Below are 25,329 nucleotides of genomic sequence, written 5' to 3'. Positions count from 1 at the left end.
TTTCATTATTCCGGCACATTGTTGACATCCGTGAATAACAACAATGTAGTAAACTGGAAGGTGGTCTACGCATGCATGGAATTCGTGGACAAACAAAGATCAAGATTTAAATGAAGATCTCTTTAGTTAATTGAAAGCACAACAATTTGTTTAGCTGGAATGCCTGCGTTTTGAGGTGTGACTGGAGTACTACAGTCTTCAGTAGTATAAGCCTGGAGGAGATTCTTAATGCAATGCCTATGTTTTAGCTGTCTCTCTACTGCCATCTAGTGCTTCTTCTAATTAATTTGCGGACAAACAAAGATCAAGACCCAAATGAAGATTATATACTGTATAGAGACTAGCAAAATACCCGCGCTTCGCAGTGGAGAAGTAGTGTGTTAAAGAAGTAATGAAAAAGAAAAGGAAACATCTTGAAAATAACGTAACATGATCATCAATGGAATTGTTTTGTCACTGTTATGAGTGTTGCTGTCATATATATATATATATATATAAACAGTATACTGTATATATATACACATACATACATACACACACACATTATATATACAGTATATATATCTATATCTATATATATATCCATTATATATATATCTATATATATCTATATCTATATCTCTCTCTCTATATATATATACACATACAATATATCTATATCTATATCTATATATATATATAGCAAAATACCAGCTTACTGGCAAGTACTGCCTTAAAAGTTTTATTAAGAAGAAAATTAAACCTTTTTAAACTGAGGGAAAATATACCAATAATTATTTGTTAAGGATCTCTTTGTATACCACATTGTGAGTTCGGCCCTCCAGTTGTAATATGACCAAGCTGTGCACTGTGCTTACTCTTGAGCATGCAATGTACAGTTGGCCATGTGAAAAGTAATCTTGCTTCAAATCTCACAGCTTGGATTGCTGCTGTCATAATCGGTTTGAGTTTCATGGTTTGTTTCAATTACGACAGTATTTGTAGGACTTGTGTTGAAGTGACATTCGGCATCTGTCAAGCGTTGTAAGTATACAACCAGTTTCATCAATAACTTCACATCCAGCTTTTGAGAGTTTAAACATTCATAAACATCAAAGTGTCCACTACTGAAATCGTCACCTGTAAATCTAAGATGTTTAAGAGGCATTGGTGGTTGTCCAAAGGTGTAAAATATTTGCCCATTTCAGTACACTTGAAAGTGACAACCAAACAATTCAGCAGAAGCCATCAACTCACATGCAGATGCATAGGTGAAGGGTTTAAGCATTTCACTCTTATAGTGCTCCTGTGTAGTATAATTATCTCCTGTACCGTCATCAGTCCACACCTTGAACTTGTCCCAGTCATTCAATACATAAGACACAATGTTTCTCCAGATATCAAGAGTGAGCCTGATATGGCCGTGCAATATGTAACAAAGAGAATGGAAAAGATAGGTGCCATCTCCGGGCATGGAAACCACTCGGTAAGTGACAGTTCTTTGATCGATGGTGATCACCTCGATAGACATGTTAATGCAGGTACGGTTGGAATGATAAAGGAAATGGGTACCTGAACAATGTAAAGTAAGTCAAAAATACCTACACAATAACTATAATCGTAATAAATGAACAATAAAACAGCGGAGAAGCCGTGGATTAAATAAAAAGGCTGTAGTTATCAGCAGGGAGACGTGAATCCCGTGGCGAAGCAAGGAAGGAAATGTAGAGACTGGAGCGACGGACGGCCTTATATAGGTAGGCAGCCAACAACGTGGGAGGCATTGGAATGGGGACCCAATGCCGCCTCACACGGTGACTGAGCTGCAGGCTATGGACGTATATATGTACGTAAGTAGGATTCAGTTAGCGTTGGGAACCTGCGTACCAAATTTCTTGAAGATGGGCCCATAAGTAACAAAGACTGTTGAAAAGTTCAATATGGCGGCCGACAGTGGCATCATACCACCGAAATAAGTACCAAATTTCTGCCTTCTACCTACACGGGAAGTTGGAGAATTAGTGACGTTGGAAAGTTCAATATGGTGGCTGACAGTGGCATCATACCACTGAAATAAGTATGTACATTGGTTTCGGTTAGCGCAGGGAAGCCGCCTACCAAATTTCGTGAAGATGGGGCCATGAATAAGAAAGTTCAACATGGCGGACGTTGTTGACCGATATGCATAGAATTTCGAAATGAAACCTGCTTAACTTTTGTAAGTAAGCTGTAAGGAAAGAGCCTGCCAAATTTCAGCCCTCTACCTACACGGGAAGTTGGAGAATTAGTGACATTTGAAAAATTCAATATGGTGGCCGACAGTGGCGTCATACCACCAAAATAAGTACGTACATCGGTTTTGGTTAGCGCAGGGAAGCCACCTACCAAATTTCGTGAAGATGGGGTCAGCCTTCTACCTACACGGGAAGTTGGAAAATTAGTGACGTTGGAAAGTTCAATATGGCGGCCAACAGTGGCATCATACCATCGAAATAAGTACGTACATCGGTTTCGGTTAGCGCAGGGAAGCCGCCTACCAAATTTCGTGAAGATGGGGCCATAAATAAGAAAGTTCAACATGGCGGACGTTGTCGACCATTATCGACCGTTATGACCGTTACATGTAGAATTTCGAAATGAAACCTGCTTAACTTTTGTAAGTAAGCTGTAAGGAATAAGCCTGCCAAATTTCAGCCTTCTACCTACACGGGAAGTTGGAGAATTAGTGATGAGTGAGTGAGTGAGTGAGTGAGTGAGTGAGTGAGTGAGTGAGAGTCAGTCAGTCAGTCAGTCAGTCAGTGAGGGCTTTGCCTTTTATTAGTATAGATAACCGAAGGACAGAAGGAAATAAAGTCTTATTTATTATGTGGATGTTCTTTTTTTAAGGTTGCTGTGTTCACGTCCAGATGTCTATTAATGGTGTTTCCACGATTCAGCCTGTTCTCTGGCACTTTTAGTATTAGCCTTGAATTCTATTTGTGCTGTGTTCTAGTTAAATGTATGTCTGAATGAACTTACATATGCATAAATCAGAGACTGAGGGTCTTTCTTTCCTTGTTCCTGTATACCAGTTGCTAGTGTTTTTGATGTTTGTCCCACGTATACAGCTGGGCATGAACCACATGGTATACTGTAAACTGTGTTCCGTGTCTCTGCTTTTAGCATTTAAAAGGACTGTTAAATTGATGCCTAATCTGGAGAGAATATGTGCTGTAATTTCTAATAGAATGTTAGAAAGTACAGCATGTATCTTCTCCAGATCAGGTATCAAAATAGCACACAAGCATATAAACATCCTGAGCACAGTCCTTTTTAATACTAAAAGCAGAGACACAGGATGTGGTTTACAGTATACCATGCGGTTATACTGTATATATAAAATGCAAAGTTGACTGGCTCATTCACTCACTCATTCACTCTCACTCACAGTATCAATAAAAACACTATTTCTCGCTTAGTTAAAAAGCTGAAATTTGGCAGTATGGTACGTCTAGGTCAGTAGATTTCTTCTAGGATCCTTTCCTACTATCTCCAGGGGGTCCAGAGTGCATCTTATAACTGAGCTTGCCCTTTTAATCAGTCTGTTGATTCGCTGGGCCTCCCTTGAAGTGAACTGACCAGGCTAGCATACCATAGAATAGAAAATTACACTGGCCATCACAGAAGATGTGGAGGATGTCACTTCTCACATTAAGGGAATGCAGTCTCCTAAGGAAAAAGAGACTGCTCTGCCCCTTCCTATGTAGTTCCTCCATGTTCTGAGCCCAGTCCAACTAGTCATTAATGTGGCCCCAAAAATACTTGTAGGTGTGGACCACCTCTACATCCACTCCCTGAATAGCAACTCCTATACTCAGACCAATCCCATTTATCAATACACCCCATAGGTGCAGAATCTAGAATTTCTGCAAATCACATGACCTGCTGTTATATTTATAGTCTGAGGTGTACGGAATGATGAGGAAGGAAGCAAAAAGAAGACAGGTCTTTTCCTTGTGGTGCTCCAGTGCTACTCGCATCCATATCGGAAACATAGTCCTTGAGTCTCACAAACTGCAGTCTGACGGCCAGATAGTCCATTATCCAGGACATCATAGGCTCACCTACTTGCATATCTCTGAGTTTACTCCTTAAAAGTGATGGCTGGATGGTATTGAAGGCACTGGAGGAATCAAAAAACATAATCCTTACAGGGCTGCCAGCTTTGTCCAGGTGAGAACAAACCTTGTGGAGCAGAGAAATAATTGCATCCTCTACTCCAATCTTTGTTTAACAGGAAAATTGCAGTGGGTCTAGATGGTCAACCACAAGATGACTCATATAGTCCAGGACCAGTCTCTCAAAGGTATTCATGATGTAAGACATAAGTTCCACTGGTCTTTAAAATGCATATGCAAAAACAAGATAAAAAAAACTTTAAATGAGAGTTGTTTTGCTTTTATTTAGCAAAAAAATCTGCCAATGGGGTAAGCAAAATTTACTTGACAAGATTTCTCAAAACATGCTAAATAATTGTAAATACAAGTTTTTTGACAAGTCAATAACTCTTACAATAAGAAAAAAAGATTTAACACCATGATATAAGTACTTTTCACTTGCTTAGATTTAATTTTTTTGCAGTGTAGGTGAAGAGGTGCGTGACTTCTTTGGATCAGGAACAATTCAGGATGTTTTCCACAGCAGTGGCACTTTCTGAAAACTAAGGGACAGACTGAACAGGTGACAGAGGACACCACAAAGTTGGTCAGCACAGGCTTTAACCACTCGAGGACTGACTTTACCTGGTCCTACAGCTTTTCCTTTTTCCTTTTCAAATACCACAAAATCTCAGACATTCCTTGATTTGATTGAAATTTGATGACAGTATAGGAAAAAGAAAATTAGCTGGCATGTACTCTCTTAATTTGTTGATATTTTTTATTTGTCAATGAGAAGGCAGCGAAACAATAAGAAGCGGCGAGTGACATATACAACCATATTGATGAGTTCTGCTACTGAAACAAAGCACGATGTAAACCTACACTTTAAATTAAGTTCATAGACAGGCTGCGCTGGCGTTTGTAATTTAGTGCCTGCCCATATAAGGCCGTCCGTCAGCGGCAATCCAATAGCAAACTCCACTAAATATTCACGGGTTAAGGACTGTGCTTATGCAGAGGAAGATGAGATGGTCAGCGTGGTGTTTGGCACAAACTCAGCGAAACTGCGAGAGAAAGTTTTAAGTGCCAGGACTAAGGTAACATTAAATACAGCCATGGACATAGCACGAGATGGCACCAGCACAGCTGGGAAACTTCCATGCATGTACACCGAGCGGCTCACGTGAACTGACGCAGTGCACAGATAAAAGCAACAGTTCCAAAGAGCTGAACAAAACCGAATTACACAATTGAAAAGGCAGCAAAAATATGAAGCGCCTGATACATACAAGCATATTCATAAATGCAGCTACTGTGGAAACAAAGCACACGGTGGAAAAAGTCAATGTCCGCTAAAGGAAGACAGTGTAAAAAAACCCGTGCATGCAGTGTGTCAGGTCTCGGATAAAGAAGAAGACGAGCTGTTTATTGATGCAGTAAGAAACGAATCGATGAATGAAACCTGTCATCTTTACAACGATTGACAAACACGGAATGTAACTTGAACACAACACATCCTACAAATACGAACCTGATTGAAAGAAATAATGATAATCAAATCCTTGATGACAGCAACACTCAGTAACACTCACAAAACAAATACTGTATATTGACAGTCATGTTACGTTATTTTTAAAATGTTCCCTTTTCTTTTCTAGCTTTTTAACACACTACTTCTCCGCTACGCGGGTATATATATATGTATATATATATCCCGATCTACATACTCGAATAATGGATACTTTATTCGCCATCAATGATTGTTTTGGTAAAGCCATACTCAGTGTATTCATTAGATGAACGGTAAAAAAGTAAGAGCGAGGGGAGGATGACTTATTGAGGCATGCAGGCTGTAGTCGCGTCAACTCTATCTGAATTGCGATCACATTTGAAAAATATATCTTTTCAAGTTCTATTTAGTCCATATGTGTCAAACTCAAGGGCGCGGGCCACATCCGCCCGGCGTGTAATTATATCCAGCCAGCGAGATCATTTTATATACTGTATTATTGTTATTAATGGCCCGGTATATGAAGCGCTGGTAACACAATAAACTACAGATCCCATAATGCAGCGCTTCAGCTGCCTTGCCGAACACTTACGCGTTAATCAAGTCTAGCTTATGATGCTGCAAGTTATTGCGAAGCTAGCTCACACGATGCTGAAGAGAAAAGTTGATTCTGAAAATAGAGCCTTTAAAAACCGATGGGAGGCTGAGTATATGTTTACTGAACCCGTGTGTCTCATTTGTGGAGCTAATGTGGCTGTAATTACAGAATTTAATCTAAGACGGCACTATGAGACAAAACATCAGGGAGTTCTGTGTTGTGGAGATTCTCAGGATGGATTGCAGGTGCTCATCAGTGAGGCTGAAAGACCTGAATGCAATGCAGAAGATACAGAAAGCAGAAGAATTAAATAAGAATCTGACACTTCAGCGGACGTTTTACCGTGCACAATCACAAAGTGATTTCAAGTGAAGTTGCTTTTATGGGAGACACAAATGCACCAGTGCAACTTTCCCTGTTGCCAAGTAATGTTAAACCAAGTCGTCACTACGGTGTTCCCAAATACGCACTTTGCTGATAAACCGCGCACTGAGTTTGCACGGCGCTTTGGTGACTTTGAAGAACAAAAAAAGTCCGTCTACATGCGGCTCGAACCTTGTGCATGTTTGGTAGCACATATCTGTGTGAGAAGCTCTTCTCAGTGATAAAGACTAACAAAACAGCACACAGGAGTCGCCTCACTGATGAGCACCTGCAATCCATCCTGAGAATCTCCACAACACAGAACCTCACACCAAACAGAAACGAACCTGTTGCCAAAAAAGATGCCAGGCGTCCAGCTCTAAAATGACATATGAGCAAAGACAACTGAATGATTTGATTTGTTATTGCTGAAAGGAACACATTTTATTTATATTTCCAGGTTTTGTTATGCAGCATGTTCATATTTGAATTTGTATAATTTTGAAAGGATATATTTTTATGGAGAGCAAAATCTTTTGGGATATTTAAAATCTAAGTTTATTTTTATATAAATTTACATAAGAGTAAAGAAATTTGAATGTTTGTTCTTTTAAGTTATTTAAGGTTTGAGTTGATTTATTCACGAATAATATTCCTGTCTGTTTTACCATTCCTACCAAAGATATTTCTGTCGACTAAATAAAAATTCCTTCTATTTAAAATTTAAATAGAACTTGAACAAATACGATAGTTCATAATATCCACGCAGACTTGCATGTAAGAGCGGAGTTATCCGTTTTAACAAGCAGCGTATTGCACTGATACTGAAATAGCTGTGTGTGTATATATGTAGATATGTATGTATATGTATATATTTAATAAAATTATGCTGACACTTCTGAGTGCTTGCTTTATGAAAATGAAGGACACAGCAAAAGTGACTGACAGGCTACACAAATAATACCAGTAACCAATAGGATTGATGGATGAATGAAGATAGGGGGTTGCCCTGGACAGGAAAAAGAGATATGATCACAATGTGAAATCAAAAGAGAAAGTTCAGTGAACCTGATGGAAGATGTAAAGCTCAATGGTTAGCAAGCACTGTTCTTTCTGTTGACTACCAGCACTCTTAAATGAGTGCTTGCTCTAATCTTAGTTATCAGTTCAGCTTTGTCGACCTCCTGACTTGACATACTGAGCGCTTCAAAGCATTCTCACACAAATGACAACACTGGGAGCTTTTGGAAATTGAACTGTGGAATATTGGGAGCTGCGAGTACATTACCAAAGGATGAAAGGTGCAGTAACAGCAACGTGGCTGTGCCAAACTGTTGCACAGGAGCAGGAGTGAATGGAATAATAACAGCTGCATGGCAATTCAAACGTGCTGTGAGGCATCCAGAAAAAACATACACAGTCACAGCTTAGAGGGAACATAGCTGTTTACTTATTTCAGTTCAAAATAATACAGTTTCCTGTGAAACTGGATTTTGCAATGACCATCAACAAAAGCCAAACCACTAGGAAAAGTGGGAATTGATATAATGCAGGAATGTTTTACTCATATGCAACTGTATATAGCATGTTCAATAGTAAGCAGCTCTAATGACCTATTAATATTATTAGTTACCAGTAAAGGTGCACTGCACGATAACATGCAGTGAATGCACTTGACTTGAGCATTCCTAGTTCTCATCCTCTTTCTCTGTACGATTAGTATTCGTTCGCTCGTTTATCACTCATTCCAGCATATTGTTATGTAGAAAAAGTAGACAGGCCTGGTTCTAGAAAGCTACTGTGACTGCATATTTTCCTTTCAGACTTCTGAATAATCAATGGCTTCTGTAATTATGTAATAGAATCTCTTGTTGACTTCTACTTTTTCTTAATTTATTCGTGCATTTAAAAGAACCCACAAACACTTCTAGGGTCAAGATTCCCTGTCCCTTATCAAAGATTGACCACAAAAAGTTGATATATGAGACACCTGGATAATAGTGATTATGATAAGCTTCTGTGTTGTACTTATATAAAAAGATTGCTAGCAACACTTACAGATCATCTTTTTTCTTCCTGTTTCTGACAAGTAGATACAGGAAGGTCATCTAGAGACATGATATTGGTATTGTTGAAATTCATGAAACTCTGCAATTCTAATGTTTTTATACATTTTGTCATACTAATACATAGTTTTCAGTCTATGTATGTATTGTAGTTGGGTGCAGCAATGACAGTTCAGAGCAACAGAGGAAAGCTTGGGACAACAATCAGGTTGTCCCATTTAATGCTGGTTAAAAACAAAAAAACATGCCTTTAGGCAACAAGTTAAAAAGTTCTTTGGCTGTCACAATAAGAGTTGATCACAGAGGCCCTTTTCGGCATATTTCTTGTTGTGGCAATGACGCCACATTCCGGGCAGCCAGGCTTCTTATGGTACATAAACGGGGTGGGGTTAAGTTTCCTCAAGGAGAAGAGAAAGTAAATGACAACGCCCCCCCTTGTCCCTCTCATCTCGGTGGGTTATCATATACCTCGATCAAGGAGATCCTCTGACATGCATGTGACACAGCACATATATCAGAAAGTATTCAGACTTCTTCACTATTTACATATTTTGTTATGTTGCTGCCTTATGTCAAAATCATGAAGTATAACAGATTTAGGAGTTTCTGCAAATGTTTAAAAAAATAAAAAACTGAAATCTCACATTGACACAAGTATTGAGATCCTTCACTATGATACTCTAATATTTGTCTCACGTGAATCCCATTCTATCGCTCATCACTGAGATGTTTCTATACCTTGCTCGGAGTCCACCTGTGGCCAATTCAATTGACTGGACAAGATTGGGAAAGTCACATACTTATCCATATGAGGGCCCCATAGCTGACAATGTCAACTGTTGTGTTGTCAGCAGCCATAACACCTGAGCTTCAGAACAGGTCAGCCACCTAAAGCAAAGCATGATTGGGCCTGGTCAGAAATTGGATAGAAGACCATCTAGGAAAAGCTGGGGCTGCTACTAGAAGAAGTGTTGGTGAGGCCAGCACGGGGTGCTTACCCTGTGGTTTGAATGTGGATTTCAGTGCAGTGAGGTGGACACTGTGCTTTAACTATGGCACCATTCTACAGATGAGAAGTAAAAAACTTAGGTCATTAAAGATCCCTGGGCATCTTTTGAAAAGAGTACAGTTCATTCCAATGTCCTAGTTAAATTTCCCAGCACAACCTTGTCCGTTCTGGCCCCCTTATCATCCCCTATCTCTAAATGGTTAACTCTCACACCCCTTCACCACCTAATACCTAATGTGTGGTGAGTGTACTGGCAAATAATGGCTGCTGTTACATCATCCAGGTGGGTGCTACACTTTGGTAGTGGTACTGTCTATGTAAAGTGCTTTGAAAAGCAAGAAAAGTGCTATATGAATTTAATTATTACTATACTTAATGTACTATATATCAGAGCAACAAACAAGCAGTGAGGATGAAGAAATTGCCTACAGAGCTTAGAGTGTTGAGGCACAGATTTGGGTAAGGGTACAAAAGATTTCCTGCAGCATTGAAGTTTACCGAGTGCACAGTGGACCCCATAATTCTTAAATGGAAGAGGTCTGGAATTACCATAGCTCTCCTAGAGCTGCCTACCCAGCCAAACTGAACAATCACAGGTAAAGGGCCTTGGTAATAGAGGTGATGAAAAACTTCATGTTCACTCTAGCTGAGCTTCCAAGAAGAACCTTTGTGGCAATGGGAGAAACTTCCAGAAGAACAACCATCACTGCAAACAGTCCACTAAACTGGGCTTTATGGCAGATTGGCCAGACAACATATCAAAACTCACTTGGATTTTGCAAAAATGCACCTAAAGGTTTCTTAGACTATGATAAATGATTCTCTGGCCTGATGAAACTAAGACTGAATTGTCACATCTGGAGGAAACCAGTCCCCACTCATCACTGGTGCAAAACCATTCCAACAGCAAAGCATGGTGGTGACAGCAATATGTTGTGGGGTTGTTTTTCCAATAGCTGGGACTAGAACAATATTTAAGGTTTAAGGAAAGCTGAGCAGAGGATAGTATTGAGATATCCTTAATGAAATAATGCTCCAAAGCGCAATTGACCTCAAACTGGGCTGAAGTTTTACCTTCCAACAGGACAATGACCATAAACACAAATCAAAAACAACATAGGAGTGGCTTAGGGAATAGCCCAGCCAGAGCCCAGACTTAAATCCAATCAAACATCTCTGGAGAGACTTGAAAATAGCAGTCTACTGCTGGTTTCCATACAACCTGACAGAGAGTGAGAAGATCTTCAGATAATCCCCAAATACAAGGGGTGCAAACCTTGTCACTTCAAACCCAAGAAGACTCCAGGCTATAATTGCTGCCAAAGGTGCTTCAAAGAAGTATTGGGAAAAGGGTCTGAATACTTGTGTCTATGGGATATTTCAGTTTTTTAATTCCAATAAATCTGCAAAAAATTCCTAGATCTTGTTTTCATTTTGTCATTCTAGAGTATTGAACATTGCTTGATAATTGCTTGAGGAAAAAATTAATTTAAACGACTAGCAAAAGACTGCAACATAACAAAAGGTAAAGAAAGTGAGGAAGTCTGGATGTTTTTGAAGGTACTGCATATATGAACAAATACTTGCAAATATATATGATGCATAACTGTATTTCTTTATTGGTATTTTATTATTACTGTACCTTTGCTGTCCAAATATTTAGAACATTAGAACATTATATCAGCCTAGACAAGAACAGGCCATTCAGCCAGACAAAGCTTGCCAGTCCAATCTTAATTCTTCTGAAAAAACATTAATCTAGTTTTGAAAGTCCCTAAAGTCTCACTGTCTACCAGGATACTTGGTAGCTTATTCCAAGCGACTATCATCCTTTCTGTAAAGAAAAACTTCCTAATGTTTGTGTGAAATTTAATCTTAACAAGTTTCAAACTGTATCCTTGATGTACTCATCTTAAAATAACAGTCTTGATCCACTGTACTAATTTCCTTCATAGTTTTAAACTCTTCAATCATGTCACCTCTTAATCTTCTTTTGCTTAAACTGAAAAGGCTCACCTCTTTTAATCTTTCGTCATAATTCATTCCCTGTAGCCCTAGAATCAGCCTAGTCGCTCTTCTCTGGACCTTTTCTAGCGCTGCTATGTCCTTTTTTGTGGCCTGGAGACCAAAACTGCACACAGAACTCCAGATGAGGCCTCACCAGTGCATTATAAAGGTTGAGCAGAACCTCCTTGGACTTGTACTCCACAGATCGTGGTGCTATATAACCTGACATTCTGTTAGCTGCCTTAATGGCTTCTGATAGTGTACAGTCCACTATGACTCCTTAATCCCTCTCATAAGGTGTACTCTTGATTTTTATATCTCCCATTGTGTATACAAACCTAACATTTTCACTTTCTATGTGTAATACTTTACATTTACTGACATTAAATTTCATTTACCCAAGCCTGTATGATGTCCAAGTCCCTCTGTAATGATTTAACAGATTCCAAATTATCTCCCAATACATCTACCATGATATCATCTTCAAACTTAACCAGCTTGTTACTTATATTCCTATCCAAATAAATGAATGTCTTTATTGTTACACTGTACTCTAATCACTTATCAAAAAATTATTTTCCTTTATACCGAATTACCATTTGAAAACATAAATACATCTTAATATTCAGATATCTTGACAGCAAATCACAATGTTTCTAGGTGTCTAAAATATTCTGGTTTTTGATTCCAAGGATATCATCATTAAATGCTATTTTAATTTTAAGATGTAATAGAATATTCTCAAATAATGTTTGTATTGCTGAAGAAGCATATTGTGCAATTTAATTAGAGGCTTCTCACACTTTCTCAGCACCTAACGCCAGAATGAATTGTTCAGGTAGTAACTTTATGCCATAAATGTTGTCAGATACGGAGCAAAATACTATATTATACAAAAACAATAAAAACAGCTCTTTTACTTTCACATACTATTCCAATATAAGACTTCACTTAATGTAACATTAGTGCAGGCAGCGTGACCTGATCACTGAGATATTTGGTTGTTACTTATTTCAGGAGTCTCAGGTAGAGGAAATTTCACTATCCACCAGATCAGATCAGTTCACAATTAACCAAGTAAGCTCAGATATTCATGTGTCTTAAACACTTTGTGGCACTCATGGTGGCACACTACTCAATTCTATCATTTCATGAGTCCCGTGTCTTAGGTTTGAATCCCATTCCTGGTTTTGTCTGCATGAAGTTTGTATGTTCTTCCCATGAGTGAGTTTTAATGCAGGTAGTCTGGTTTCGTCCACATCATTGAAGACAACTTAAAACTGGCCCTGTGCTTGTGTCCATGCACAAATGGGTGGCTCCTGTCCAGGGTTGGTGCCTTCCTTGCTTCTTAGTCTTCTTGTCCTTGTTATCCTAAACTGGACTACGTGCAGGATTGAGAATGTTACGTTATACATGGTTTGTGCTTCAAGCAATTGGATATTTAAACATATTTGGTCCACTGCAGAAACAGTCTTCTGGAATGAAACGTTGAGGACAACTGTTAGTCGTCTTGTCCACTTCCCATTTTTAGCTTTTTTCACTCAATATTATTGTATTTCTTGATTTTATAATCAGAGGTGGGTGAACTATTGGGCTGTGAATTATAAATTTGCTCACACGATTAATACAGCAATCAATATGGAATTTTGAATATGGAGAAATACAGTAGTTGTGAAACATGCAAATAGATGGGGGTAAGTTTTTACTTTATTTACAGTATAACCTTACTAATTTTCATCATGCTATGTGACTCTTACTATCAGCTGTACCGAGAGCTCAGATGAGGCTTCTTTTCACATTGTGAGTCTCCCTCTTTTCTTAGGAAGAAGGGTAAAAGTATTTAAACGTAAAGGTTGCATGGTAGTAGAAGTTTATTTACCCTTTTTATTTAGGCACTCTGGCTCTACTATCTCACATTAAGTATGTAAACTCTTAAAAATACATTTTCCAAAATTACGCTTCAATGGGTTTTGTGGTTCCTCATAGAACCATTACTTGACAAATAACCATTTAATTTTGGGAATGGTTCTTTGCAAATTAAATTGTGTCTTTGGGCTTTGATAAAGTTCCTAATATGTGGAAAAATAAGAAATCTTTATTTAATAGTAGGCTAATGAGCAGACAGTGACAGGGCAAGAAAATCTGAAAATCTGAATTTAGCCTGTGATTTTATATACTGAAAGAGTCGTTCTAAACTCAGAAACCCATGTTATAAAATTGTTGTTGTCTGTTCTTGGTTATGTATGGAGCTTGTTAAGAATCAAATAAATAAAGGAGCTTTCTGGAATATTAATGTGGACGGTTCTTTAAGGAACTAAAAATGATTTCTCTAAGGCATTGATTGTTCTGAAGAAATAAACTGGCCCCTTTATTTTTAACAGTGTGAACAGAATTTTACAATAAGTAATATTTCAGTAATTCACAAATTATTATACAAATTAAGAAACAGAATGATTATAGCTGTGAATGTTAGTTCAGAATCACAGTACATGGTGAAGTTCCAGGTGTGACTTAAGGTGAGAAACACAACCAAAGGGTTAAAGTGGAGGACCTGAGGTGAGCCCTTCTGTGGGATTTTAGGACTGGGTCTGCTAATCTGGATTTCACCTCTCTCATGTGGTCTTATAAATAAAGGTGCCAGAGTGGTTCCTCAGACTAACGCCATAGGGGAACTTCTGTGTTTCTGAAAAGACCCATCCAGATGAAGGTTCCAGAAAGAAACTTGGTTTATTTAAATCTGTAGCAACTATCATAAGTAAGCATGAATGGTAACAGATTTGTGAAATACAGTGGGTTATTCTCTCTCTAGTCCAGGTTTTCTCAATCTGTTAGTGTCCTGATGGGTAGACTTCCATACATTAAAGACTTACCGGTTTCTTCTAAACATTAAGAAGTTTGTCAAAGCACAAAGAACCAATTTCAAATTTAAAGGACCCTTCCCAAAAATGGTGCTTTGTCAAGTAATAGTTCTATGCGGAACCTAAACCCAATAAAGAACCATAAAAAGACTTTAAAAGCGTTATTTTTAAGAAAGTACACACAGTGTATGTTTGATGATCCGAATGTTTGCTGAAGTCCTCAGTAAGCGTAAAGAATTATTGGAGGACACTAGGTGGTGCTCTGCGGCTCTCATTTTAACGTCGCTTTCTATGTTACAATATAGTGAGAAGTCAAGCAAAATGACACATTTTATTGGATAACTAAAAATATTACACTATGCAAGCTTTCGAGGATTGTAATCGTTTTAGTTAACCAAGAAAATGTGTCATTTTGCTTGACTTCTCAGTACATTCATAACGGCTAACACGGTACAACACCCTAGTACTACGTTACAATAACTTAATTACACCTTTTTCTCAACACGAATTTTCCGTTGTGTCCCGCAGAGTCGCATGGTGCCCACGAGAGGTGAGTATTTTGAATAAATGACATTGCACAGATGACTACAGTAACACTTACAGGGCACAAAGTAATACCCTAGGTGAAAATAAGCAAAATCCATTAGGCTGTGAGTCCAACCCACGTCCTTTGAGCTAATAGTCTGCAGCAATTATTCCCTTGGTTTTGAATTTCATGTTAATTATTTTCATCCCTTAATTTGTTTAACTTATTTATATTTTCTATAGTTCCCTTCTTAGTAAGAATGTGTTCTTGCGCTCGTATATCATTACCAAATATTAACTCTAGTATCTAATATTAAACCAGTGTTTTATATGTGGATCAGATTTAGCACAGGGCTTGGCCCTAGTGTGTGTGTGTGTGTTTGTGTGTGTGGGGGGGTTGGGGAGTTATGCTCACACCCTATGACAGACTGCGTCCCGTCTAGGGATTGTTCCTGCCTTAATCCCAGTGCTTGTTGGGATAGGTTCCAACTTCATTGCGACACTGCTCTGGATAAGCGGGCTTGGGAAATGGATGGATGGGCAGATGTTGACAGGCACGTTCAGGTAAGAATGTAAATGTACGCAGTACCTGCAAAACTACTGATTCTAAGAGCCAACACTGCCCTACAACGCGTAAGATTATTCAGCCATCCATTCACCGGTAGCACTTGAGGTATGACATGAAGAAACCCCGCAGTCGTGGCGCCGTTCCCATCAGAAGGTCCAGTCGTACATATAGCGACAGTCGTTTACACATAAAATGGCCAATCAGCATTACACGCTCGTGTTTGGAATGCAGTATGTGAAATCTAAAATAGACTCGGGGAGAGGGTTCACTAATAATGAGACCGTTAACGGTAACGGTGTCCAGGAGCAGTGCCACATTTCTCCTTTTGGTTATGTGCATATACCTTCTCCGCCAGACAATAACAGAGAAGAAAAGAAGCTGAAGCTGTACTAATTGGACGCTAAAGTTCGTTTCAGAAAAACACACACTTAAAGAAGCGCTTTTGAAAGTCCATTCTGACGCCCATCTCATTTATCCACTCGCGTTAAGAAATGCTAAAGGGTGGAGTTTTGAACATATCACAAGTCTACCTCAATCACAATGACTGCAATGTCATCACGTGGCCCAGGGATAGTGGAGTGCGAGTTTGTTTCTTCACTCATGTTACTTTGATGATAACGAGAGCCGTGCTGTATTGGCCGGTCTCAGTGTTACACAAAGACCAAACATACTGAATTAACAGAAGCTGAAATGGATTGCTTGAACGACAGTCCCGAACCTACATCTTCACGTCAACACTGTTTGCAGGTTTTGAGCACTTTCATCCCCAGAAATGCCAAGGAAGAGTTTTACCAACTGACGCGGTTGGCAGTGCCAATGGTAAGAATGCATTATACTGTGACGCGTTTATGAATACGATTCACAAAGTATGTTCGTTGTAGTTGTAGCAAACTATTGCATTGGCGGATCAGCGCTTTCAATATTCTGTTTCTTTGTTGCGCGAACCCGTCAATAATAGCGTCCTTACTTAAGTATATGTAGTTGTGCACGTGTGCTGTTGCCTAGATGCTGCTCATTCGCTGCCTCACGAGCGATCACTTGTCGGCAGTTACATCAGTTTACTCGGCTAAATTCAAACTCGGAAATGCCAAGAGTGGAACCTGAAATATTATATTGAGGAGGCGTGTGTCACAAAGTCAAAAACCCAACAAGTGCAGTATAGTCAATAGCATATATTGGAGTGGTCTGGACTCCGCATGATATTCGGCTTAGCAGAGAATTCACATCTCTGTGGGTACGGCACACCGTCACTGCCTAGTCACAAACTCCCACGATGAACGCGACTACGACATATAGGAATAAAAGTCTGCAGCCTGTCGCTTGCACATTTTTCCAGTATTCGCAGCTGTCCATAACAATCCAGAAATTAATCAATTCACGGAAATGGACCGTTTTCGCAGCGGAGTGGATGGCAACCGCATGCTATGCCAGTAACTTCGTGGACAAGGCAGGGTTGAGACCCAGAAGGGAGGCTGGTCTGACGCAGATCAAATCGTTGCACATCGGGTCAGTTTAGGGTGGCAGATCGATTTAACAGACATGTTGTAAATCCAACATTAAGCACAATATGTAATCCTGGCCGGTGTTCATGTAACGGCGAGATATCAGCCATCGTGCCGCCTATTATATGAATTTATAAGTTTTCAGTTTTACTTCACTCCGCCTATTATATGAATTTATAAGTTTTCAGTTTTACTTCACTTTTCCGCGGAGCCGTATGTGCTCATTTGACGATGTGTATTCGTATACTCATTTGACTTTTATAGTAACTTTTTGTTCTGATAGTAACTCTTACTATCCCCCGTACCGCTGTGTAATTAATGTTTTGAATTTGTTGGCGATTTATTATATCTATGAATTATCCTGTGAGGCACTTTCTCAAATTGACTTAAACTACAGTTTATTTGCTCTTTGGATTGCATGCTCTGTCTGTGAATAATGTATAACAGCATGGGCTCCTTCTCACTGTGCAGATGTGTGAGTACATGAGATGTGCTGGAATTGACATTTTTCTTGTGTAGCGGCCTTGAATGATGTTTTGTCACTTGGAATTGTGCCTTCTGTTAAGTTTTAAAACAAAGATTGATTCATTCACAAGAGATGAGACGTTTCTTAATTCCTCTGGCTAAAGCGTCTCTCTCAATTTGTCCAATTTCAGGGAATCAGTTTTGTGCATTCTAACATAATTTCAGTCCAGTAGGAATTTATTGCCTTTCACTGTTGTTCCAGTTTACATTTATTGGAGTAAAACTCCATAGATGGTAGTTTGCTGAATATTTACAGCATATACTTTAGCTTACTGCAAAAACAAGATAAAAAGACAGTTCAATGGCTAACACAGCAGGTCATATCTGCAGGCTAATACCATATGACTGAACCAAGGGCAGTTTTAAAAGTCAGGGTCAACAATTCTCAAGACTGCTGACAAGAATGTCTCATTTTTACGGTTAAAATAACTAGCAATTCTAAACTTGGTTAGTGTGTGTGATTATGGAGAACGTTCAGTTCCTAGCTGGCTCCAGTCTTCCAGTCTGTGTTTCCAGGTTAGCCATTACCTTTGTGTGACCCAGAAATGGATAAGTGGGCTAGAAAACAGACAGACAGATGAATGGGTGGAAGTTTATTTCCATCTGCATTGAGGTCTGCTCACTAATCATGGTGCCAAAGAGTGACAACATGTGACATGTTAATTAGAACATGTAAGCAAGAATCTTACTCAGCTCTGTACATGTGACAGTAATGACCCTATGAACCTATAAACATCTACGTTCCAGCAGCACCAACCTCCACATTGACCTCCTACAGGTCAAAGATAAACTTGTGCAGTTGTCTGTTGTTGTTTCGTGATGTTCTTGTAGGACATAATCGTTGGTTGCAGAAAGGAACAGATGCAGCTTCATGGCTAAGTGCACCAGCTAACTGTCACAAAAGAGGCAATGCTTCACTATAAAGAATCTGCTTACTAACTAAATATCCAGTTCAAAGATGTCTTTCTCCTTTCCAGTTCATCCTTAGTTTATCTGCTGCCTGTCCAATACCAACATTTACTGTAAGTTACAGACTAGACAATAAAATGACTGACTTGGATAGGCTAAAAAAGGTCAATGAATGTAAAGTTAATGACAAACTGATGAAACAGCAAAATATTATTCAATCTTAAGGCAGTTGAATAAAAACTGGCACAAAGTGATTAGTCATTTTCTAGTAATAAGAGTAATCCCATGTCTTGTAACTACAAAATATATGTTCTGTGTTCAGTCGTTAGACTGTAATAAATCTGGATTTATATTGTATATCTGCAAGAGTTTGTAATATAACATTCTTAAACCCATTGAACTGGGATCCAATTCAAATTGGATCTGTCTCTGTATAGTTTACAGGTTGTTCCTGTGCCCTCATGGAGTTTTGTTTGGATTTGTAGATTTTAATCTTAAGGATGCACGTGTTAAGTTATCCGATGTTTCCATACCTGCATACTATGGGCGCATGTAGGGCTGCCGTAAAGGAGTCCAGTGATGAACTAACACCCTTTACATAGTTCGCATGTGTCTTATACTTTATATTATCAGAATAGGCTCACACTCTCCCCAGCCCTGAACTGGGTTAAGAAAATACATAAATCTAATAATGATTTGTGTTAAAATAAGATCAGTAAGAAAAATAAACATGGCAAAAGATAACAAGTCTTAACTGTACAATTGAGAAGCAATAGAGACAAGCTCTTAAGCAAATACAAAACTGTAATAAAGATTAGTGTTAAACAAATAAAGAACAATTCAAATGGAATGATTATTAATATTAAATAAAGAACATTTAGAAAAATAAACATGGCAAAATGTAAAAAAAGTCTTAACTGTACAACTGAGAAGCAATAATGACAGACTCTAAAACAAATACATAACTGTAATAATTATTAGTGTTAAATAAAGAACAATTTAAAGGGAATTATAATTAGTTTTTTTCAATTGCTAAGACAGATTCTGCAATACTGAAGTCACTTTCTCAAAACTCTTCATACAGTCTGCAATACCAATACACAACCTGACCAAACAGTTAAGTCCTCCGCCAAAATGCACCACAGCCACCGAAACAGTAGGACTTTGTCAGCATTACCTAAAATGTAATATGGATCGTCACGAAAGTATCATCTGTAAAGTAACTAATATTATTTGTCACAAACATTGTATTACAAAATAGGACAAGTTTGTATTCTATAAAATGTCCAGGAATGAACAAACCATGTAGCAATATATGTCAATGGACTTTATTCCTGTCTGTGATCTACTGTAAGTACAGAATATTCATTCATAATCATACAGTAAAAAATATATACCCAACACAAAATGTAGTGTTGCAGAAAATACCATAGAAGCAAAATATACTGTGTGTGTACATATATATATATATATATATATATATATATATATATATATATATATATATATATATATATACTATAAATATTGGAAAGGAAGTTGAGAAGGCGGACTCGCAATACGCTGTAGTTACTGTGGTGTGTCTGTTAGAACATAGGAACTAATCCAACCATTTCAGGAACATTGCTTCAATGATGAAATGCCAGAAATTCACATGAAGTAGAACATCTGTACAGGTAGGTGAGTGTGTGTGTGGTTATTTGGTCAACAAACACACAAACTTAAACTTTCTCTAGCGTAGTTGCAGCTTTCACGAGGTACATCTCACAAACTCACATGCTCACTGCACACTCCACGGTTTTCACGTGACCATACTTCAGCACCTTAAAGTCACACAAGCCTTTTTTACTATATACATATACTATACACACACTCACACACACGTGCAGTTGGTCCACAACTGTAACAAAACCTTACTGTAATGCTAATTCATCCACTTCTATGGTTTGGGCCACATTTCTTCATCAACATCACATCTGGTATCCTCTCTGGCAATACATCGACGGCAGTATCTCTTCACATGCCTGATCCATCCTTGGCATTGCTCTGGAGAAATATCTTGGCATCCAGCATTCATTGCATCTTGTAATGACATCTGATCATGTGGCTGGTGCTGGTGCCACATTATCCCACACCACAACAAATAGACCTGTAATAATACATTTGTGCTTGGTCTTAGTTGGATAGTAATTTAACAAACTGTCGTATTTCAGTTTTGAATGTCTTATTAGCAGTTTTGGCGACAGTATGTAGGCATGTGCAAAATGGCCTCTGAAAATGTAATGTGATGTTAATGGATTTTGATTGAGACAGGAATCCATGAATTTTGAAGCTTTTAGTCATTGAATGCATTTTGTATGAAAACAAAAAGAAATGATTAACAGTTTGGTCTACATAAGCTGATGCTGTGGTGACTGTATGAAGAGTTTTGAGAAAGCGATTTCAGTATTGCAGAATCTATCTTAGCAATTAAAAAAAACTGTTAAGAGCTGTTTGCTTCCTCTGTTAAACTCCTATTTTGTCCCATTCTAACCTTCCTCTTTGCACTCCTTTAGTTTTCTATTTCATCTGCATTATCTCCAATATTAGCTCCTTATTCATTAACTATATCTTTGCATCTTTACATATTTTGCTTTTAAAATTTTTTCTTTCTCTTTACCTCACAGTACCACTTTATTTTTTTCTGTATGTTATACCTACAGTTATAAGAAGTATCTACACATGTATTACCTTATCTACACTCCTATCAACACTTATATGTGGTAGGAATGTTTAGGTCATTCGTGTACAAAAACACCTTATCTTCTTGACCTTTGCTGTCTGGTATCTCAATCTTTTGTATCCTTGTATCATTTCTTGCAACATTTCAGAGAGTTCAACACAGCAAGTAAAGAGCGCTATTTCTCCCTAGAGGTTTAGTCAATACATTGTTTACTCATACAACTCCTTACGTCTTGATGTAATACTTTTACCCATTGTGTAAATCTTCTCTTTCCATAAACTTCACATATGTATTCGTGTAACATTTTCTTATATGCTTTTTCCATATCTAGTTTTTTGAAGAAAGACCCCCGTTCTCTCTCTTGAATATCTTACAGAGACAGAGTCCCTCAGCTAAGGTAGATGCAGTTGTTTTTCTTACCAGAACTACATATGCCTGGTCCTGCTAAATTATTGTCATCCTATTTTTCTTAATCTTGAGTTACATCCATTAATATTTGTTTAAACAACTGTACTGTAAGGGCACTGACAAGGTGCATCAGCCACGGATGAGTCACTCATATTATGAGCTGGCATTCCATCATGCAAATGAACAGCTTTCGAACCTGCTCTCCTAAAGCTGTTCTGTTCTGTTCTATGCTGTAGGGGAGTCAATACAAATGGAAATTCTGCAAATTTGCAAACAGAATTCCATCTGATGTCGTAATGGTGGGCAGTCTTTTTAAGGACTGCGAGCTACCGAAAAGATCCATGTAAAGAGCAAAGAATTTATTCTAACATTCAGTGCCTGCGCTACATTGGTCTTAGAAGCAGAATGAGGGTGATGGCTACATCCTAATTTTTCAAAGCAGAGTGCTGTAGAGACCTGCAATGGTATTTCCAAGAAATTTCTGGAGAGTCTCAAGGCTGAGGTCCAGTATCCATAATATCATTTGCATTATCAGTACAAAACAGGGAAGAGACAGCAAAGAGACTTCTACCACTGCAGCACAACCACTGTTTCTACCACCTGCTAAAGGTTGAGCTTTGGGCTCAGGGAGCCAGGAAAAAGTGTGTCAAATCAAGTTTCCACTGGCCCCGTGTGAGCAATGTAAAGCAGGGCATGCAATAAAACTGTGCAGGCAAAGGAGGAGGAAGATCGTAGAGGAAAGTAAAGTGTAGAATGGAGTGAAACTCTCAATGCTGAGAGCTGGACATGGAATGCCGTTTTCTGTGTTAACTCAGTGAAGGTATAGTCAAAAGACCAGTATATTTTCAGCTCTACACAGGCAGTTTCATTGTGCACTTACAATACACATTTCCCCACAGTTGCATGACAACGCAACTCAACATTTCTACTGCTCTGTCTGACAATGAAGCTCTAAAGATCTCTGCTGATGTGCTTTTGTCCCAGCTGCAGTGGAAATGAACACAACTTGCCATTTTGAGTTGTGTGCCATTTTAAGGAGTTTGAAGTGGTTGCTGAGACAGTGACCTTGAAGTGGTGGGCAATGTAACATCACTGACAAGATGCATCAGTCAGGGAGGAGTCACGCATGATATGAGCTGGCATTCCATCATGCAAATAAGCATCTTCAGAGCCAGCAGCAGGTGTTCCCACGTAAAGCTGCAAAAAGAATTCCACCTAGTGCAGCAACTATGACCAGTCCTTTTAAGGATAGCGAACCACCGAAAAGAGCCATGTAATGAGCAAAGGATCTATTTTGGCACTCAGTATCAGCGGCACATTACTAAAATTTGTTTAGTAAATTTACAACAGGCCAAACAGAACTTCATCACATCCAAGTAATTTGCCTTTTATGCCACCGAAAAGAGCCATGTAAAGAGCAAAGGATCTATTTTGGCACTCAGTATCAGCGGTACATTACTAAAATTTGTTTAGTAAATTTACAACAGGCCAAACAGAACTTCATCACATCCAAGTAATTTGCTTTTTATGTAGAATCAAGACCTATTGAACTTCTTCAAAGTTAATCTCCTGAATCAGTTTTTGCTATTTGATTGACCTTTAACACAGTCACAGTTTTTCACAAGTTTTCTGTTTTTGCTGTTTCTTCAAATCCACCTGTTTGTACAGTTCCTGAGAAAAACCTTTATACAGTTCCCATAACAGAATAACAATCATTCTTTATGTTTCATCTGACAATTCCTACATGTTTTTCTCATTTGACCTACAGTTTTTCTCGACGCTTTGATGCAGTTCTCACATCAGGAACATCATTATAATTGCTCTTGATTCAATTCTTAAATCGGTAGCGCATTTCCCCACCCACATCAGCGTTTCTCATTGTGTTTGTACAAACGACCATTGTGTCTACACACGTTTCACTACTAAACATTTTGTCATTGCGTTGATGCGTTTCCCATCTGACTCTGACAACTCATCAAAACAGTTTGTACTTTTGTCAGTCAGAATTCCAGATCTCTAACTCACCTTATTACTGTCCAGCACTGCATTAGTGTTTTCAATCAAATCACTTTAAACCTTTTCAAATATGTATGAAAGAGCAAAGCCAATTCCACACCGCACTGCCACTATTAGTGGTAGAATTGTCCTTTAATTACAGTTGTTTTTACAGTAATAGATAGAAAAAATAGATTCTGTAATACTAAAGTCACTTTCTCAAAACTCTTCATACAGTCTGCAATACCAACACACAACCTAACCAACCAGTTAAATCCTCCCTCAAAATGCACTACAGCACCAAAACAGTAGCACTTTATGTCCTTCTGGAAGAACACTACATCATACACAAAACAAAAGGCCTAGAAAACACTAGCAACAGACAGCATTACCTAAAATGTAATATGGATCATCATGAAAGTATCATCTGTAAAGTAGCTGACATTATTTGTTGCAAACATATAATATATATAAAATATATATATACTTTGCCCCCTGCTCACTTTGCTCGTCAACCCCCATGTTTGGTATTCCGGATACACACTTATAAGATTTTTTTTTCTTTGATTTGTTGCTATTTCATTAGTTTCACTGTTATTTCAGAACTTCTGTAAAAACAATATGTGGAATCTTTCGAGTCCCAACATGCTGAATCTTTTACAGTAAATGAGGTCAGTGAGACATGTTTAATGACTGTACCATAGTTCAGGATAGGTTTCTCTATTTGGAATTTCAGCACAGACAAAATGATCTACATTATTAGCAGTTAATTTTTTTTGCAAAGTGACCAATAAATACATGTGAGGTAAACTCCGTTTTTGAAATTCTCTGACTTAAACTTCAAAGCCTTACAATATTTACATACTTCTGACATACCACCTACAGTTGGGCTGGAAAGTTTGTGAACCCTTTAGAATTTTCTATATTTCTGCATAAATATGACCTAAAACATCATCAGATTTTCACTCAAGTCCTAAAAGTAAATAAAGAGAAACAAGTTAAACAAATGAGACAAAAATATTATACTTGGTCATTTATTTTATTAAAGAAAATGATCGAATATTACATATTTGTGAGTGGCAAAAGTATGTGAACCTTTGCTTTCAGTGGTGTGACCCCCCTTTGCAGCAATAACTGCAACTAAATGTTTCCGGTAACTTTTGATCATTCCTGCACACCGGCTTGGAGGAATTTTAGCCCATTCCTCCATACAGAACAGCTTAATCTCTGGGATGTTGATGGGTTTCCTCACATTAACTGCTCGTTTCAGGTCCTTCCACAACATTTTGATTGGATTCCAAAACATTAACTTTATTCTTCTTTAACCATTCTTTGGTAGAATGACTTGTGTGCTTAGGGTCGTTGTCTTGCTACATGACTCACCTTCTCTTGAGATTCAGTTCATGGACAGATGTCCTGACATTTTCCTTTAGAATTCTCTGATATAATTCAGAATTCATTGTTCCATCAATGAAGGCAAGCCGTCCTGGCCCAGATGCAGCAAAACAGGCCCAAGCTATGATACTACCACCACCATGTTTCACAGATGGGATAAGGTTCTTATGCTGGAATGCTGTGTTTTCCTTTCTCCAAACATAACGCTTTTCATTTAAACCAAAAAGTTCTATTTTGTTTTCATCTGTCCA

The 25,329-nt window shown here is 38.3% G+C and overlaps 1 protein-coding gene across 2 annotated transcripts in view; it reads left to right on the top strand.

The window, feature by feature from the left end:
• The first annotated feature begins 16,212 nt into the window (after positions 1–16,212).
• Positions 16,213–25,329, top strand: part of LOC120531640 (multidrug and toxin extrusion protein 1-like) — an 88,216-nt gene continuing 79,099 nt past the window's right edge. For both annotated transcript variants that reach the window (XM_039757234.1, XM_039757233.1), the window contains exon 1: positions 16,213–16,441. In XM_039757234.1, the coding sequence (XP_039613168.1) occupies positions 16,313–16,441 (129 nt within the window). In that variant the 5' untranslated portion in view covers positions 16,213–16,312. The remainder of the gene's footprint in view (positions 16,442–25,329) is intronic.

This window comes from Polypterus senegalus, chromosome 6 (genome assembly GCF_016835505.1).
Source record: "Polypterus senegalus isolate Bchr_013 chromosome 6, ASM1683550v1, whole genome shotgun sequence".
Taxonomy (NCBI): Eukaryota; Metazoa; Chordata; class Cladistia; order Polypteriformes; family Polypteridae; genus Polypterus; species Polypterus senegalus.
Note: the sequence above shows the minus strand (reverse complement) of the source record. Positions and strands in the feature narration are given on the sequence as shown.